The sequence below is a fragment of the Lampetra fluviatilis genome, chromosome 66 (assembly GCF_964198595.1).
Source record: "Lampetra fluviatilis chromosome 66, kcLamFluv1.1, whole genome shotgun sequence".
Classification (NCBI taxonomy): Eukaryota; Metazoa; Chordata; class Hyperoartia; order Petromyzontiformes; family Petromyzontidae; genus Lampetra; species Lampetra fluviatilis.
Genome location: NC_136340.1, coordinates 2,340,203 through 2,360,885, shown reverse-complemented (window position 1 = coordinate 2,360,885; position 20,683 = coordinate 2,340,203). Strand labels below are relative to the sequence as shown.

Sequence of the window (20,683 nt, the reverse complement as noted above, 5' to 3'; positions counted from 1 at the left end):
ACAACTCACTCACTCACCCAATCAGCCACTCATCAACTCACTCACCCAACAACTCACTCACCCAACTAGACACTCACCCACACACTCACCCATCCGCTCATCCAGCCATCCACTCATCCATCCAATCACTCATTCACCCAACCATGCTCTCACCAACTCACTCACCCACACACTCACTTACCCAACCACGCACTCACTCAACCACTCACTCACCCACTCACTCACCCATCCACTCACTCGCCCACTCACTCGCCCACTCACTCACTTACCCACTCATCCACTCACCCACTCACTCATCCACCCATCCATCCACTCACTCACCCACCCACTTACCCACTCACTCACTCACCCATTAATTCACCCACTCACCCACCCACTCACTCACCCACCCACTCACGCACCCACTCACTCACCCACCCACTCACTCACCCACTCACCCATCCACTCACTCGCCCACTCACTCGCCCACTCACTCACTCACCTACCCACTCACTCGCCCACTCACTCACCCATTAATTCACCCACTCACTCACCCACTCACTCACCCACCCACTCACGCACCCACTCACTCACTCAACCACTCACTCACCCACTCACTCACCCACTCACTCACCCACTTACTCGCCCACTCACTCACCCACTCACTCGCCCACCCACTCACTAATTCACTCACTCATCCACTCACTCACCTATCCACTCACCCACTCACTCATTAATTCACTCACTCACTCACCAATACACCCACCCACTCACCCACTCACTCACCCATACACTCGCCCATGAATTCGCTCACCCACCCACTCACTCACCCAATCACTCACTCACCCACCCACCCACTCACGCACCCGCCGTACGCCCCGCCCACTCTCACTAAGCCCCGCCCACCAAGGCTCTCAGTGCTATAAAAAGTTTCAGGTCTCGAAGTTCCTCTCTAACTAGCGGCTAACTCTGCCCTCACTCCCTAATGGTTCAGTGGTTCCGGTCTTCCCAGCTCGCATTCACTCTCAGCGATGGACAATATCAACATCAGACGCGCATGCGCAGACGACTGCAAGGGGATTCTCCGGATGATCAAGGTGAGCTTTGTGGCGGTGAGGTGGGCCCCACCTTCTACCCCCACAGACTCAACCAATCATTCACCCAGCCACTCACCCGCACACTCACCCTGCCACTCACTCACCCAGCCACTCACTCACTCCCCCGCACACTCACCCGCTCACTCACACAGCCACTCACACACTCACCCAGCCACTCACCCAGCCACTCATTCACTCATTCACTCACCCAGCCACTCATTCACTCACCCACTCACTCACCCGCGCATTCGTGTAACTACTCAACCACACACTCACTCACCCAGCCATTCATTCATTCACCCACTAACTCACCCTGCCACTCACCCACTCAGCAATCTACCCATACAATAACCCACCCACCCATTCACTCACCAACTAACTCACCCTGTCACTCACCCAATCAGTAATCTACCCATACAATTACCCACTAACTCACCCTGTCACTCACCCACTAACTCACCCTGTCACTCACCCACTCAGCAATCTACCCATACAATTACCCACCCACCCACTCATTCACTCACCAACTAACTCACCCTGTCACTCACCCACTAACTCACCCTGTCACTCACCCAATCAGTAATCTACCCATACAATTACCCACTAACTCACCCTGTCACTCACCCACTTACTCACCCTGCCACTCACCAACTCAGCAATCTACCCTTACAATAACCCACCCACCCATTCACTCACCAATTAACTCACCCTGTCACTCAGCCAATCAGTAATCTACCCATACAATTACCCACTAACTCACCCTGTCACTCACCCACTTACTCACCCTGCCACTCACCAACTCAGCAATCTACCCTTACAATAACCCACCCACCCATTCACTCACCAACTAACTCACCCTGCCACTCACCAACTCAGCAATCTACCCATACAATTACCCACCCACCCATTCACTCACCAACTAACTCACCCTGTCACTCACCCAATCAGTAATCTACCCATACAATTACCCACCAACTCACCCTGTCACTCACCCACTTACTCACCCTGCCACTCACCAACTCAGCAATCTACCCATACAATTACCCACTCATGCACTCACCAACTAACTCACCCTGCCACTCACCCACTCAGCAATCTACCCATACAATTACCAACCCACCCATTCACTCACCCACTAACTCACCCTCTCACTCATCCAATCAGTAATCTACCCATACAATTACCCACCCACTCACCCACTCATCTACTCATACACTTACCCACTCACCCACCCAGAAAAAGCCACAGAGACCCATATAGACCCATAGAGACCCATAGAGACCCACAGATACCCATAGAGACCAATAGAGACCCGCAGATACCCATAGGGACCCATAAGAGCCACAGAGACCCACAGAGATCCAGAGACCCACAGATACCCATAGAGACCCATAAACAGCCGCAGAGACCCATAGAGACCCATAGAAACCCACAAATATACAGCAGCAGCAGCAAGCGCCAAGGTCGGGATCGAACCCACGACCTCCTGTGCACCAAGCGAGGTAGTCAACATCTCATAGCCACCGTGATGATGATGATGAGAGACAGAGAGACACGCAAACGCCAAATTTGTCAGGCTCGGCATTGAACCGAACCACTTCCTGTACGCCAGGCGAGAGAATGAACATCTCCTTAACGCCTTACCCGGTATTCTTTGGGTCTTTCGGTAAAGTCACGTAGAAAGGTTCAAAGAAAAGAACAAAACAACCACGACGTTTCGATGACGCGATGACGGACGCTTGTGTTGTGCTCATTTAAAACCACAACAGCAGAGCATTCTTTGTCACCAGTGGTGGCTCATCATGCCACTGGTTCTTCACGTTCTGCAGATGTAGATGCCACTGGTTCTTCACGTTCTGCAGATGTAGATGCCACTGGTTTTTCACGTTCTGCAGATGTAGATGCCACTGGTTCGTCACGTTCTGCAGATGTAGATGCCACTGGTTCTTCACGTTCTGCAGATGTAGATGACACTGGTTCTTCACGTTCTGCAGATGTAGATGCCACTGGTTTTTCACGTTCTGCAGATGTAGATGCCACTGGTTCTTCACGTTCTGTAGATGTAGATGCCACTGGTTCTTCACGTTCTGCAGATGTAGATGCCACTGGTTTTTCATGTTCTGTAGATGTAGATGCCACTGGTTCTTCACGTTCTGCAGATGTAGATGCCACTGGTTCTTCACGTTCTGCAGGTGTAGATGCCACTGGTTCTTCACGTTCTGCAGATGTAGATGCCACTGGTTCTTCACGTTCTGCAGATGTAGATGCCACTGGTTCTTCACGTTCTGTAGATGTAGATGCCACTGGTTCTTCACGTTCTGCAGATGTAGATGACACTGGTTTTTCATGTTCTGTAGATGTAGATGCCACTGGTTCTTCACGTTCTGCAGATGTAGATGCCACTGGTTCTTCACGTTCTGCAGATGTAGATGCCACTGGTTCTTCACGTTCTGCAGATGTAGATGCCACTGGTTCTTCACGTTCTGCAGATGTAGATGCCACTGGTTCTTCGCGTTCTGTAGATGTAGATGCCACTAGTTCTTCACGTTCTGCAGATGTAGATGCCACTGGTTCTTCACGTTCTGCAGATGTAGATGCCACTGGTTCTTCACGTTCTGCAGATGTAGATGCCACTGGTTCTTCACGTTCTGCAGATGTAGATGCCACTGGTTCTTCACGTTCTGCAGGTGTAGATGCCACTGGTTCTTCACGTTCTGCAGATGTAGATGCCACTGGTTCTTCACGTTCTGCAGATGTAGATGCCACTGGTTCTTCACGTTCTGTAGATGTAGATGCCACTGGTTCTTCACGTTCTGCAGATGTAGATGCCACTGGTTCTTCACGTTCTGCAGATGTAGATGCCACTGGTTCTTCACGTTCTGCAGATGTAGATGCCACTGGTTCTTCACGTTCTGCAGGTGTAGATGCCACTGGTTCTTCACGTTCTGCAGATGTAGATGCCACTGGTTCTTCACGTTCTGCAGATGTAGATGCCACTGGTTCTTCACGTTCTGCAGATGTAGATGCCACTGGTTCTTCACGTTCTGCAGATGTAGATGACACTGGTTCTTCACGTTCTGCAGATGTAGATGACACTGGTTCTTCACGTTCTGCAGATGTAGATGCCACTGGTTTTTCACGTTCTGCAGATGTAGATGCCACTGGTTCGTCACGTTCTGCAGATGTAGATGCCACTGGTTCTTCACGTTCTGCAGATGTAGATGCCACTGGTTCTTCACATTCTGTAGATGTAGATGCCACTGGTTCTTCACGTTCTGTAGATGTAGATGCCACTGGTTCTTCACGTTCTGCAGATGTAGATGCCACTGGTTCTTCACGTTCTACAGATGTAGATGCCACTGGTTCTTCACGTTCTACAGATGTAGATGCCACTGGTTCTTCACGTTCTACAGATGTAGATGCCACTGGTTCTTTACGTTCTGCAGATGTAGATGCCACTGGTTCTTCACGTTCTGCAGATGTAGATGCCACTGGTTCTTCACGTTCTGCAGATATAGATGCCACTGGTTCTTCACGTTCTGCAGATGTAGATGCCACTGGTTCTTCACGTTCTGCAGATTTAGATGCCACTGGTTCTTCACGTTCTGCAGATGTAGATGCCACTGGTTCTTCACGTTCTGCAGATGTAGATGCCACTGGTTCTTCACGTTCTGCAGATATAGATGCCACTGGTTCTTCACGTTCTGCAGATATAGATGCCACTGGTTCTTCACGTTCTGCAGATTTAGATGCCACTGGTTCTTCACGTTCTGCAGATTTAGATGCCACTGGTTCTTCACGTTCTGCAGATGTAGATGCCACTGGTTCTTCATGTTCTGCAGATGTAGATGCCACTGGTTCTTCACGTTCTACAGATGTAGATGCCACTGGTTCTTCACGTTCTGCAGATGTAGATGCCACTGGTTCTTCACGTTCTGTAGATGTAGATGCCGCTGGTTCTTCACGTTCTGCAGATGTAGATGCCACTGGTTCTTCACGTTCTGCAGATTTAGATGCCACTGGTTCTTCACGTTCTGCAGATGTAGATGCCACTGGTTCTTCACGTTCTGCAGATTTAGATGCCACTGGTTCTTCACGTTCTGCAGATTTAGATGCCACTGGTTCTTCACGTTCTGCAGATGTAGATGCCACTGGTTCTTCACGTTCTGCAGATTTAGATGCCACTGGTTCTTCACGTTCTGCAGATTTAGATGCCACTGGTTCTTCACGTTCTGCAGATGTAGATGCCACTGGTTCTTCACGTTCTGCAGATGTAGATGCCACTGGTTCTTCACGTTCTGCAGATGTAGATGCCACTGGTTCTTCACGTTCTGCAGATGTAGATGCCACTGGTTCTTCACGTTCTGCAGATTTAGATGCCACTGGTTCTTCACGTTCTGTAGATGTAGATGCCACTGGTTCTTCACGTTCTGCAGATATAGATGCCACTGGTTCTTCACGTTCTGCAGATGTAGATGCCACTGGTTCTTCACGTTCTGCAGATTTAGATGCCACTGGTTCTTCACGTTCTGCAGATGTAGATGCCACTGGTTCTTCACGTTCTGCAGATGTAGATGCCACTGGTTCTTCACGTTCTGCAGATATAGATGCCACTGGTTCTTCACGTTCTGCAGATATAGATGCCACTGGTTCTTCACGTTCTGCAGATTTAGATGCCACTGGTTCTTCACGTTCTGCAGATTTAGATGCCACTGGTTCTTCACGTTCTGCAGATGTAGATGCCACTGGTTCTTCATGTTCTGCAGATGTAGATGCCACTGGTTCTTCACGTTCTACAGATGTAGATGCCACTGGTTCTTCACGTTCTGCAGATGTAGATGCCACTGGTTCTTCACGTTCTGTAGATGTAGATGCCGCTGGTTCTTCACGTTCTGCAGATGTAGATGCCACTGGTTCTTCACGTTCTGCAGATTTAGATGCCACTGGTTCTTCACGTTCTGCAGATGTAGATGCCACTGGTTCTTCACGTTCTGCAGATTTAGATGCCACTGGTTCTTCACGTTCTGCAGATTTAGATGCCACTGGTTCTTCACGTTCTGCAGATGTAGATGCCACTGGTTCTTCACGTTCTGCAGATTTAGATGCCACTGGTTCTTCACGTTCTGCAGATTTAGATGCCACTGGTTCTTCACGTTCTGCAGATGTAGATGCCACTGGTTCTTCACGTTCTGCAGATGTAGATGCCACTGGTTCTTCACGTTCTGCAGATGTAGATGCCACTGGTTCTTCACGTTCTGCAGATGTAGATGCCACTGGTTCTTCACGTTCTGCAGATTTAGATGCCACTGGTTCTTCACGTTCTGCAGATTTAGATGCCACTGGTTCTTCACGTTCTGCAGATGTAGATGCCACTGGTTCTTCACGTTCTGCAGATGTAGATGCCACTGGTTCTTCACGTTCTGCAGATGTAGATGCCACTGGTTCTTCACGTTCTGCAGATTTAGACGCCACTGGTTCTTCACGTTCTGCAGATTTAGATGCCACTGGTTCTTCACGTTCTGCAGATGTAGATGCCACTGGTTCTTCACGTTCTGCAGATGTAGATGCCACTGGTTCTTCACGTTCTGCAGATGTAGATGCCACTGGTTCTTCACGTTCTGCAGATTTAGATGCCACTGGTTCTTCACGTTCTGCAGATTTAGATGCCACTGGTTCTTCACGTTCTGCAGATGTAGATGCCACTGGTTCTTCACGTTCTGCAGATGTAGATGCCACTGGTTCTTCACGTTCTGCAGATGTAGATGCCACTGGTTCTTCACGTTCTGCAGATTTAGATGCCACTGGTTCTTCACGTTCTGCAGATTTAGATGCCACTGGTTCTTCACGTTCTGCAGATGTAGATGCCACTGGTTCTTCACGTTCTGCAGATGTAGATGCCACTGGTTCTTCACGTTCTGCAGATTTAGATGCCACTGGTTCTTCACGTTCTGCAGATTTAGATGCCACTGGTTCTTCACGTTCTGCAGATGTAGATGCCACTGGTTCTTCACGTTCTGCAGATGTAGATGCCACTGGTTCTTCACGTTCTGCAGATGTAGATGCCACTGGTTCTTCACGTTCTGCAGATTTAGATGCCACTGGTTCTTCACGTTCTGCAGATTTAGATGCCACTGGTTCTTCACGTTCTGCAGATGTAGATGCCACTGGTTCTTCACGTTCTGCAGATGTAGATGCCACTGGTTCTTCACGTTCTGCAGATGTAGATGCCACTGGTTCTTCACGTTCTGCAGATGTAGATGCCACTGGTTCTTCACGTTCTGCAGATTTAGATGCCACTGGTTCTTCACGTTCTGCAGATTTAGATGCCACTGGTTCTTCACGTTCTGCAGATGTAGATGCCACTGGTTCTTCACGTTCTGTAGGTGTAGAGGCCACTGGTTCTTCACGTTCTGCAGATGTAGATGCCACTGGTTCTTCACGTTCTGCAGATGTAGATGCCACTGGTTCTTCACGTTCTGTAGATGTAGATGCCACTGGTTCTTCACGTTCTGCAGATGTAGATGCCACTGGTTCTTCACGTTCTGCAGATGTAGATGCCACTGGTTCTTCACGTTCTGTAGATGTAGATGCCACTGGTTCTTCACGTTCTGCAGATGTAGATGCCACTGGTTCTTCACGTTCTGCAGATGTAGATGCCACTGGTTCTTCACGTTCTGCAGATGTAGATGCCACTCGTTCTTCACGTTCTGCAGATGTAGATGCCACTGGTTCTTCACGTTCTGCAGATGTAGATGCCACTGGTTCTTCACGTTCTGCAGATGTAGATGCCACTCGTTCTTCACGTTCTGCAGATGTAGATGCCACTGGTTCTTCACGTTCTGCAGATGTAGATGCCACTGGTTCTTCATGTTCTGCAGATGTAGATGCCACTGGTTCTTCACCTTCTGCAGATGTAGATGCCACTGGTTCTTCACGTTCTGCAGATGTAGATGCCACTGGTTCTTCACGTTCTGCAGATGTAGATGCCACTCGTTCTTCACGTTCTGCAGATGTAGATGCCACTGGTTCTTCACGTTCTGCAGATGTAGATGCCACTGGTTCTTCACGTTCTGCAGATGTAGATGCCACTCGTTCTTCACGTTCTGCAGATGTAGATGCCACTGGTTCTTCACGTTCTGTAGATGTAGATGCCACTGGTTCTTCACGTTCTGCAGATGTAGATGCCACTGGTTCTTCACGTTCTGCAGATGTAGATGCCACTGGTTCTTCACGTTCTGCAGATGTAGATGCCACTGGTTCTTCACGTTCTGCAGATGTAGATGCCACTCGTTCTTCACGTTCTGCAGATGTAGATGCCACTGGTTCTTCACGTTCTGCAGATGTAGATGCCACTCGTTCTTCACGTTCTGCAGATGTAGATGCCACTGGTTCTTCACGTTCTGTAGATGTAGATGCCACTGGTTCTTCACGTTCTGTAGATGTAGATGCCACTGGTTCTTCACGTTCTGCAGATGTAGATGCCACTCGTTCTTCACGTTCTGCAGATGTAGATGCCACTGGTTCTTCACGTTCTGCAGATGTAGATGCCACTGGTTCTTCACGTTCTGTGTATGTAGATGCCATTGGTTCTTCACGTTCTGCAGATGTAGATGCCACTGGTTCTTCACGTTCTGTGTATGTAGATGCCACTGGTTCTTCACGTTCTGCAGATGTAGATGCCACTGGTTCTTCACGTTCTACAGATGTAGATGCCACTGGTTCTTCACGTTCTGTAGATGTAGATGCCACTGGTTCTTCACGTTCTGCAGATGTAGATGCCACTGGTTCTTCACGTTCTGCAGATGTAGATGCCACTGGTTCTTCACGTTCTGCAGATGTAGATGCCACTGGTTCTTCACGTTCTGCAGATGTAGATGCCATTGGTTCTTCACGTTCTGCAGATGTAGATGCCACTGGTTCTTCACGTTCTGTAGATGTAGATGCCACTGGTTCTTCACGTTCTGCAGATGTAGATGCCACTGGTTCTTCACGTTCTGCAGATGTAGATGCCACTGGTTCTTCACGTTCTGCAGATGTAGATGCCACTGGTTCTTCACGTTCTGTGTATGTAGATGCCACTGGTTCTTCACGTTCTGCAGATGTAGATGCCACTGGTTCTTCACGTTCTGCAGATGTAGATGCCACTGGTTCGTCACGTTCTGTAGATGTAGATGCCACTGGTTCGTCACGTTCTGCAGATGTAGATGCCACTGGTTCTTCACGTTCTGCAGATGTAGATGCCACTGGTTCTTCACGTTCTGTGTATGTAGATGCCACTGGTTCTTCACGTTCTGCAGATGTAGATGCCACTGGTTCTTCACGTTCTGCAGATGTAGATGCCACTGGTTCTTCACGTTCTGCAGATGTAGATGCCACTGGTTCTTCACGTTCTGCAGATGTAGATGCCACTGGTTCGTCACGTTCTGTAGATGTAGATGCCACTGGTTCTTCACGTTCTGCAGATGTAGATGCCACTGGTTCTTCACGTTCTGCAGATGTAGATGCCACTGGTTCTTCACGTTCTGCAGATGTAGATGCCACTGGTTCTTCACGTTCTGCAGATGTAGATGCCACTGGTTCGTCACGTTCTGTAGATGTAGATGCCACTGGTTCTTCACGTTCTGTGTATGTAGATGCCACTGGTTCTTCACGTTCTGTGTATGTAGATGCCACTGGTTCTTCACGTTCTGCAGATGTAGATGCCACTGGTTTTTCACGTTCTGCAGATGTAGATGCCACTGGTTCTTCACGTTCTGCAGATGTAGATGCCACTGGTTCTTCACGTTCTGTGTATGTAGATGCCACTGGTTCTTCGCGTTCTGCAGATGTAGATGCCACTGGTTCTTCACGTTCTGTGTATGTAGATGCCACTGGTTCTTCACGTTCTGCAGATGTAGATGCCACTGGTTCTTCACGTTCTGCAGATGTAGATGCCACTGGTTCTTCACGTTTTGCAGATGTAGATGCCACTGGTTCTTCACGTTCTGTAGATGTAGATGCCACTGGTTTTTCACGTTCTGCAGATGTAGATGCCACTGGTTCTTCACGTTCTGTGTATGTAGATGCCACTGGTTCTTCACGTTCTGCAGATGTAGATGCCACTGGTTTTTCACGTTCTGCAGATGTAGATGCCACTGGTTCTTCACGTTCTGCAGATGTAGATGCCACTGGTTCTTCACGTTCTGTGTATGTAGATGCCACTGGTTCTTCGCGTTCTGCAGATGTAGATGCCACTGGTTCTTCACGTTCTGTGTATGTAGATGCCACTGGTTCTTCACGTTCTGCAGATGTAGATGCCACTGGTTCTTCACGTTCTGCAGATGTAGATGCCACTGGTTCTTCACGTTTTGCAGATGTAGATGCCACTGGTTCTTCACGTTCTGCAGATGTAGATGCCACTGGTTCTTCACGTTCTGCAGATGTAGATGCCACTGGTTCTTCACGTTCTGCAGATGTAGATGCCACTGGTTCTTCACGTTCTGCAGATGTAGATGCCACTGGTTCTTCACGTTCTGCAGATGTAGATGCCACTGGTTCTTCACGTTTTGCAGATGTAGATGCCACTGGTTCTTCACGTTCTGTAGATGTAGATGCCACTGGTTCTTCACGTTCTGCAGGTGTAGATGCCACTGGTTCTTTACGTTCTGCAGATGTAGATGCCACTGGTTCTTCACGTTCTGCAGATGTAGATGCCACTGGTTCTTCACGTTCTGCAGATGTAGATGCCACTGGTTCTTCACGTTCTGCAGATGTAGATGCCACTGGTTCTTCACGTTCTGCAGATGTAGATGCCACTGGTTCTTCACGTTTTGCAGATGTAGATGCCACTGGTTCTTCACGTTCTGCAGATGTAGATGCCACTGGTTCTTCACGTTCTGTAGATGTAGATGCCACTGGTTCTTCACGTTCTGCAGATGTAGATGCCACTGGTTCTTCATGTTCTGTGTATGTAGATGCCACTGGTTCTTCACGTTCTACAGATGTAGATGCCACTGGTTCTTCACGTTCTGCAGATGTAGATGCCACTGGTTCTTCACGTTCTGCAGATGTAGATGCCACTGGTTCTTCACATTCTGCAGATGTAGATGCCACTGGTTCTTCACGTTCTGCAGATGTAGATGCCACTGGTTCTTCACGTTCTGCAGATGTAGATGCCACTGGTTCTTCACGTTCTGCAGATGTAGATGCCACTGGTTCTTCACATTCTGCAGATGTAGATGTCACTGGTTCTTCACGTTCTGCAGATGTAGATGCCACTGGTTCTTCACGTTCTGCAGATGTAGATGCCACTGGTTCTTCACGTTCTGCAGATGTAGATGCCACTGGTTCTTCACGTTCTGCAGATGTAGATGCCACTGGTTCTTCACGTTCTGCAGATGTAGATGCCACTGGTTCTTCACGTTCTGCAGATGTAGATGCCACTGGTTCTTCACGTTCTGCAGATGTAGATGCCACTGGTTCTTCACGTTCTGCAGATGTAGATGCCACTGGTTCTTCACGTTCTGCAGATGTAGATGCCACTGGTTCTTCACGTTCTGTAGATGTGGATTCCACTGAATCTTCACGTTCTGCAAATGTAGATGTCACTGGTTCTTCACGTTCTGCAGATGTAGATGCCACTGGTTCTTCACGTTCTGCAGATGTAGATGCCACTGGTTCTTCACGTTCTGCAGATGTAGATGCCACTGGTTCTTCACGTTCTGTAGATGTAGATGCCACTGGTTCTTCACGTTCTGCAGATGTAGATGCCACTGGTTCTTCATGTTCTGTGTATGTAGATGCCACTGGTTCTTCACGTTCTACAGATGTAGATGCCACTGGTTCTTCACGTTCTGCAGATGTAGATGCCACTGGTTCTTCACGTTCTGCAGATGTAGATGCCACTGGTTCTTCACATTCTGCAGATGTAGATGCCACTGGTTCTTCACGTTCTGCAGATGTAGATGCCACTGGTTCTTCACGTTCTGCAGATGTAGATGCCACTGGTTCTTCACGTTCTGCAGATGTAGATGCCACTGGTTCTTCACATTCTGCAGATGTAGATGTCACTGGTTCTTCACGTTTTTTGATGTAGATGCCACTGGTTCTTCACGTTCTGCAGGTGTAGATGACACTGGTTCTTCACGTTCTGCAGATGTAGATGCCACTGGTTCTTCACGTTTTGTTGATGTAGATGCCACTGGTTCTTCACGTTTTTTGATGTAGATGCCACTGGTTCTTCATGTTCTGCAGATGTAGATGCCACTGGTTCTTCACGTTCTGCAGATGTAGATGCCACTGGTTCTTCACGTTTTGTTGATGTAGATGCCACTGGTTCTTCACGTTCTGCAGATGTAGATGCCACTGGTTCTTCACGTTCTGCAGATGTAGATGCCACTGGTTCTTCACGTTCTGTAGATGTAGATGCCACTGGTTCTTCAGATTCTGCAGATGTAGATGCCACTGGACGCTTGTGTTGCGATCGAAACGTCGTGTTCTTTTATTATTTTTTCTTCTACCCACGTGACTTTACCGACAGACCCAAAGAAAAATAATTCCTGCGGTCACGAAAGCTTTAAGTCAAGATTTAACCTGACCTACTACAAAGCATAGCGCGGTGAACATTTACTTAGTGAAATGAAGCCTATAGTTCATAGTTTCACGGGATCTTCTTTGCCAGTAACAGATATGATAATGGGGGTTTCCACTTTTTTCTGGCAACAAAAACTTGCGTGTCCAGACGGTAAATCACCAAACTGAAACCTTTTTACACGGAATCGCGTTGTCTGCGTTAACCACAAAGCGTGTGGTGAGAATGCCAATGTGAAAGGTGTCTCGGGTGTGGACCAACCAGTTTCAAAGATAATGCATCATCTTACGCTGGTCAACACACTTTTTCTGGCATAAGGTTTTTAAGATAATTTTGGGGTGCTGATTCCAAATGTGGCATCAGTTTTTTGTCTATCACATCAGGTTTTTGAGATATCAATTATTGCATTTTCAATAAAAACTGCTGAAGAAAAATATTAAATAAATGTGTATATCTACATGAAATGATATTATAAACACACTATCCTAAAAATACAGCACCGTGTTTTAACACTAAAGCAGTCACTGACTCGCAACAACTTGCAATCATAAGTGACAGAGTTAATTTCGGGTAAAAGCAATGAAAATGGGGTATGCCGATGGCATAAAAATGAGATGTGATAGAGCAAATCTGAGATCAGATTTGGAATCGGCGCCCTGAAATTAGTCTAGAACAGCTGCAAAAGTCCAGGCCAGAAAGAAATGATTTTTTTTTTGTTGACCAGTGAATTATCAGAGTGTGTTTTAAAATCTCGATTTGAAGCTATTCGTGACTGCATGAGTCCATACTCTTTGGTTCTTTCGGTAAAGTCGTCACGTAGAAGGCAAATAATAAAATACTAAAAATAAAACGTAATAAAAATGACGTTTTGATTGCAACACAAGCAATCGTCATCAGGTGTGAAACCCACAGCAAGAACCTTCTAGCTGTGATTGCTTGTGTTGCAATCGAGACGTCATTTTTATTATGTTTAATTTAATTATTTCCCTTCTACGTGACGACTTTACCGAAAGAACCAAGAATGCGAATCCCTGCAGTCACCAAAGCTTTACATCGAAATCCAAAGAACGTGTTTTTTGTTTGCATTCTGACGCGATTCCTCGTGCAAAGGTTGCAGTTTGGTGTTTGAACATTTGAACTCGGCCGTATTGTCGCCAGAAAAAAGAGGAAACGTCTATTATGAGTTCATAGTTCCGTTTCGTCTGGTGTCACGACGCAATTATAGACATGCGGGTCAGAGCATGTGGCGGCTATAAATGTCCACGTGATGATGATGATTATGATGACCCACCAATGGGTTGGGCTATCAGTCACTTCTTCTTGGTTCTTTCGGTAAAGTCATCACGTAGAATGGAAATAATAAAATAATAAAATAAAACATAATAAAATACAATTCTCACGACGTTTCGGCCACAACGCAAGCAGCCGTCCTCAGGTGAAGAACAGGTCTGTTGCTGTCTTTCCGACAGACCTGTTCTTCACCTGAGGACGGCTGCTTGCGTTGTGACCGAAACGTCGTGAGAATTGTATTTTATTATGTTTTATTTTATTATTTTATTATTTCCATTCTACGTGATGACTTTACCGAAAGAACCAAGAAGATGAATCCCTGCAGTCACGAAAGCTTTACATCGAAATTGTATCTGTCACTTGTGATGACTGGTTTCGCTCCTGATGAAAGAGCTACCTCAGCAGCACATCGGGGCCTTACCTGGTCAAGTGAAAATATTTTAGACGTTCAGTATGGGTCTCTGTGGGTCTCTGTGGGTCTCTGTGGGTCTCTGTGAGTCTCTATGGGTCTCTGTGGGTCTATATGAGTCTCTGTGGGTCTCTGTGGGTCTATATGGGTCTCTGTGGGTGTCTGATGGTCTCTGTGGGTCTCTGTGGGTCTCTGTGGGTCTCTGAGAGTCGCTGAGGGTCTCTGTGTCTCTGTGGGTCTCTGTGGGTCTCTGTGGGTCTCTGGGTGTCTGTGGGTCTCTGTGGGTCTCTGTGAGTCTCTGTGGGTCTCTGTATGTCTCTGTGGGTCTCTGTGGGTCTCTGTGGCTCTATGTGTGTCTCTATGGGTCTCTGTGGGTCTCTGTGGGTCTCTGTGGGTGTCTGAGGGTCTCTGTGGGTCTCTATAGGTCTCTGTGTCTCTGTGGGTTTCTATGGGTCTCTGTGTCTCTGTGTCTCTGTGGGTCTATATGAGTCTCTGAGGGTCTCTGTGGGTCTCTGAGGGTCTCTGTGGGTCTCTATAGGTCTCTGTGTCTCTGTGGGTCTCTATGGGTCTCTATGGGTCTCTGTGTCTCTGTGGGTCTCTGTGGGTCTCTGTGGGTCTCTATGGGTCTCTGTGGGTCTCTGTGTCTCTGTGGGTCTCTATGGGTCTCTGTGTCTCTGTGGGTCTCTGTGTCTCTGTGGGTCTCTATGGGTCTCTGTGTCTCTGTGGGTCTCTATGGGTCTCTGTGTCTCTGTGGGTCTCTGTGGGTCTCTGTGTCTCTGTGGGTCTCTATGGGTCTCTGTGTCTCTGTGGGTCTCTACGAGTCTTTAAAAACGTGCGTTCAGTGTATATGGCCGCTGCTATAACTCCCCACGACGACGATGAAAAGCTCCCACGTGATTGAGCAGCTTTCCTTTGTGATGGCTTCTGTAATAAGTAATATTTAAAAAAACAAACTTTTACTGGTAGGAACGAAGTGAACCAGCCTACAATAGATTATATCGTCCGTCCATCCGTCCGTGTAGCAAAATCGCCCCCTACTGCAAACACTTGGCAGGACCCTACAAAAACGTTTAGACTCAGTGACGCTTTCCTGGCTAAACAAGTGTAACATTCCCTTATAATTCCCTGAGATAGCTTTTAATGAAAACTTTTAATTAAAATTTAACTCACAGCGGCCGAAAGCCTACAGCTAGGCCTAAAGCCTAGAACTAGGCCTCAAACTCTCCCTTCGTATCGTACCCCCGCGTGTGTGAAAGGGAGTTAATGTTTAACAATGTTACATTCCCTGATGTTTTTAAATAGAAACATTTACATTTAAAGCTTTTGCATAAATAATTAAAACATTTAAATTAAAAATTAACTCACAGCGGCCTAAAGCCTACAGCTAGGCCTAAAGCCTAGAACTAGGCCTCAAACTCTCCCTTCATATCGTACCCCCGCGTGTGTGAAAGGGAGTTAATGTTTAACAATGTTACATTCCCTGATGTTTTTAAATAGAAACATTTACATTTAAAGCTTTTGCATAAATAATTAAAACATTTAAATTAAAAATTAACTCACAGCGGCCTAAAGCCTACAGCTAGGCCTAAAGCCTAGAACTAGGCCTCAAACTCTCCCTTCGTATCGTACCCCCGCGTGTGTGAAATTGAGTTAATGTTTAACAATGTTACATTCCCTGATGTTTTTAAATAGAAACATTTACATTTAAAGCTTTTGCATAAATAATTAAAACATTTAAATTAAAAATTAACTCACAGCGGCCTAAAGCCTACAGCTAGGCCTAAAGCCTAGAACTAGGCCTCAAACTCTCCCTTCGTATCGTACCCCCGCGTGTGTGAAAGGGAGTTAATGTTTAACAATGTTACATTCCCTGATGTTTTTAAATAGAAACATTTAAAGCTTTTGCATAAATAATTAAAACATTTAAATTAAAAATTAACTCACAGCGGCCGAAAGCCTACAGCTAGGCCTAAAGCCTAGAACTAGGCCTCAAACTCTCCCTTCGTATCGTACCCCCGCGTGTGTGAAAGGGAGTTAATGTTTAACAATGTTACATTCCCTGATGTTTTTAAATAGAAACATTTAAAGCTTTTGCATAAATAATTAAAACATTTAAATTAAAAATTAACTCACAGCGGCCGAAAGCCTACAGCTAGGCCTAAAGCCTAGAACTAGGCCTCAAACTCTCCCTTCGTATCGTACCCCCGCGTGTGTGAAAGGGAGTTAATGTTTAACAATGTTACATTCCCTGATGTTTTTTTTAAATAGAAACATTGACATTTAAAGCTTTTACATAAATAATTAAAACATTTAAATTAAAAATTAACTCACAGCGGCCTAAAGCCTACAGCTAGGCCTAAAGCCTAGAACTAGGCCTCAAACTCTCCCTTCGTATCGTCCGATTAGGTGAAGCAGCATCGCCCCCTACTGCAAACACTTGGCAGGACCCTACAAAAACCTTTAGACTCAGTGGGGCTTTCCTGGCTAATCAAGTGTAATAATACATTATGTTTATATTTTTTGGTTATTCGTTCCTACCAGCCCACCCCGCAGGGTCCTGTTTTTAAAGCACGCTCTATGAAATGTACCGTGCTAGTAATGGCAGAACTCCACGACTCCAGGAAGTGGCCCCGAAGATTGCCGCAACGTGAGGGACCGTGGCCAATTACAGCCAACCTCAGTTGAGCGTTGACAATTATACCCAAGCCGAGAGATAACATGTAAAAAAGAATGTTAAAAATATATATTTTTTTATGATAGAATATAGTATTGTCATCAGTATTCCATAAGTATACCAAGTTTGCAGATAGATAACATGTAAAAAAGAATGTTAAAAATATATTTTTTTTTATGATAGAATATAGTATTGTCATCAGTATTCCATAAGTATACCAAGTTTGCAGATAGATAACATGTAAAAAAGAATGTTAAAAAAATATATTTTTTTAATGATAGAATATAGTATTGTTATCAGTATGCCATAAGTATACCACGTTTGCAGATAGATAACATGTAAAAAAGAATGTAAAAAAAAAATCTATTTTTTTAAATGATAGAATATAGTATTGTCATCAGTATGCCATAAGTATAACAAGTTTGCAGATAGATAACATGTAAAAAAGAATGTAAAAAAAATATTTGTAAATTATAGAATATAGTATTGTCATCAGTATGCCATAAGTATATAAGTTTGCAGATAGATAACATGTAAAAAAGAATGTTAAAAAAAATATTTTTTTAATGATAGAATATAGTATTGTCATCGGTATGCCATAAGTATTCCAAGTTTGCAGATAGATAACATGTAAAAAAGAATGTTTAAAAAATATATATTATTTTTTAATGATAGAATATGGTATTGTCATCAGTATGCCATACGTATACGAAGTTTGCAGATAGATAACATGTAAAAAAGAATGTTTAAAAAATATATATTATTTTTTAATGATAGAATATGGTATTGTCATCAGTATGACATAAGTATACAAGTTTGCAGATAGATAACATGTAAAAAAGAATGTTAAAAACATATATATTTTTTAAATGATATTGTCATGAGTATGCCATAAGTATACAAGTTTGCAGATAGATAACATGTAAAAAAGAATGTTAAAAAAATATATATTATTTTTTTATGATAGAATATGGTATTGTCATCGGTATGCCATAAGTATACAAGTTTGCAGATAGATAACATGTAAAAAAGAATGTTAAAAAAATATATATTATTTTTTAATGATAGAATATAGTATTGTTATCAGTATGCCATAAGTATACAAGTTTGCAGATAGATAACATGTAAAAAAGAATGTTAAAAATATATATATTATTTTTTAATGATAAAATATGGTATTGTCATCGGTATGCCATAAGTATACCAAGTTTGCAGATAGATAACATGTAAAAAAGAATGTTAAAAATATATATATTATTTTTTAATGATAAAATATGGTATTGTCATCAGTATGCCATACGTATACCAAGTTTGCAGATAGATAACATGTTAAAAAGAATGTAAAAAAAATATATATTATTTTTTAATGATAGAATATGGTATTGTCATCAGTATGCCATAAGTATTCCAAGATTGCAGTCGATGTCACATTGGGAAGTGGGTTAAAATTGAGTGCCAAGATTTGATGATACGACAACAACAACAGACAGTGACCTTGACATGCACTTAGCCTGGCACGAGCAGCGCCCCCTAGTGACGTGACCGCCACTTAGTGGCGAATGGCGGTTGTTGTTGTTGTTGTGAGTCTCTGTGTGTGTGTGAGTCTCTGTGTGTGTGTGAGTCTCTGTGTGTGTGTGTCTCTGTGTGTGTGAGTCTCTGTGTGTGTGTGAGTCTCTGTGTGTGAGTCTGTGTGTGTGGGTGAGTCTATCTCTGTGTGTGTGTGAATCTCTGAGTGTGTGTGAGTCATCTGAGTTTGGGTGAGTCTCTTTCTGTGTGTGTGAGTCTGTGTGTATCTGTGTGTGTGAGTCTCTGTGTGAGTGAGTCTCTGTGTGTGTGAGTCTGTGTGTGTGCGTCTCTGTGTGTATGAGAGTCTCTGTGTGTGTGAGTCTGTGTGTGTGTAAGTCTCTGTGTGTGTGTCTGTGTGTGTAAGTCTCTGTGTGTGTGTGTAAGTCTGTGTGTGTGTAAGTCTGTGTGTGTGTGTGTGTAAGTCTGTGTGTGTGTAAGTCTGTGTGTGTGTAAGTCTCTGTCTGTGTGTGTAAGTATGTGTGTGTGTAAGTCTCTGTGTGTGTAAGTCTCTGTGTGTGTAAGTCTATGTGTGTGTAAGTCACTCTGTGTGTGTACGTCTGTGTGTGAGAGTCTCTGTGTTGTTGTGATTCTCTGTGTGTGTGTGTGTAAGTCTCTGTGTGTGTGTGTATGTCTCTGTGTGTAAGTCTCTGTGTGTGTGTAAGTCTCTGTGTGTGTGTGTAAGTCTCTGTGTGTGTGTGTAAGTATCTGTGTGTGTGTAAGTCTGTGTGTGTGTGTAAGTCTCTGTGTGTGTGTAAGTCTGTGTGTGTGTGTGTAAGTCTCTGTGTGTGTGTGTAAGTCTGTGTGTGTGTGTGTAAGTCTCTGTGTGTGTGTGTAAGTCTCTGTGTGTGTAAGTCTCTGTGTGTGTAAGTCTCTGTGTGTGTGTGAGAGGCTCTGTCTCTGTGTGTGTGTAAGTCTGTGTGTGTAAGTATTTGCGTGTGTAAGTCTCTGTGTGTCTAAGTCTCTCTCTGTGTGTGTGTGTGAGTCTCTGCCTGTGTGTGTGTATGTCTCTGTGTGTGTGTAAGTCTCTGTGTGTGTGTAAGTCTCTGTGTGTGTGTAAGTCTGTGTGTGTGTGTAAGTCTGTGTGTGTGTGTAAGTCTCTGTGTGTGTGTAAGTCTGTGTGTGTGTGTGTAAGTCTCTGTGTGTGTGTGTAAGTCTCTGTGTGTGTAAGTCTCTGTGTGTGTAAGTCTCTGTGTGTGTGTGTGTGTGAGAGGCTCTGTCTCTGTGTGTGTGTAAGTCTGTGTGTGTAAGTATTTGCGTGTGTAAGTCTCTGTGTGTCTAAGTCTCTCTCTGTGTGTGTGTGAGTCTCTGCCTGTGTGTGTGTATGTCTCTGTGTGTGTGTGAGTCTCTGTGTGTGTGTCTCTGTGTGTGTAAGTCTCCGTGTGTTTGTGTTTCATCAGGAACTGGCCACGTACGAGAAGCTGGGGGATGATGTTCACCTCACGGAACAAGGTGACACCTGAGTTCACACCCTGGGTCAAGGTCTCCCTCTCTCTCTGTCTGACTGTCTGTCTTTGTCAGTACGCTACTGACGAACAACTCAGGTTCCATAGGTCTGTTCGTAAATCGATTCGTTCGTAAGTCCAACTTTACTCGTGTCGATTCCAAACGCGTTGTACGACGTGTACACTAGACACAGGGAATGGCTTCACAAGTTTTATCATCTCCTGCAGATGTAGATGCCACTGGTTCTTCACGTTCTGCAGATGTAGATGCCACTGGTTTTTCACGTTCTGCAGATGTAGATGCCAATGGTTCTTCATGTTCTGTAGATGTAGATGCTACTGGTTTTTCACGTTCTGCAGATGTAGATGCCACTGTTTCTTCACGTTCTGTAGATGTAGATGCCACTGGTTCTTCACGTTCTGCAGATGTAGATGCCACTGGTTTTTCACGTTCTGCAGATGTAGATGCCAATGGTTCTTCATGTTCTGTAGATGTAGATGCTACTGGTTTTTCACGTTCTGCAGATGTAGATGCCACTGTTTCTTCACGTTCTGTAGATGTAGATGCCACTGGTTCTTCACGTTCTGCAGATGTAGATGCCACTGGTTTTTCACGTTCTGCAGATGTAGATGCCAATGGTTCTTGACGTTCTGTAG

At 45.1% G+C, this 20,683-nt stretch overlaps 1 protein-coding gene across 1 annotated transcript in view; it reads left to right on the top strand.

Moving 5' to 3' along the window:
- Positions 1–954: 954 nt before the first annotated feature.
- LOC144952244 (diamine acetyltransferase 1-like) overlaps positions 955–20,683 on the top strand; it is a 32,919-nt gene continuing 13,190 nt past the window's right edge. Inside the window, exons 1-2 of the mRNA XM_078882675.1 lie at positions 955–1,076; positions 19,982–20,033. Of these exons, the coding sequence (XP_078738801.1) occupies positions 1,011–1,076; positions 19,982–20,033 (118 nt within the window). The 5' untranslated portion in view covers positions 955–1,010. The remainder of the gene's footprint in view (positions 1,077–19,981; positions 20,034–20,683) is intronic.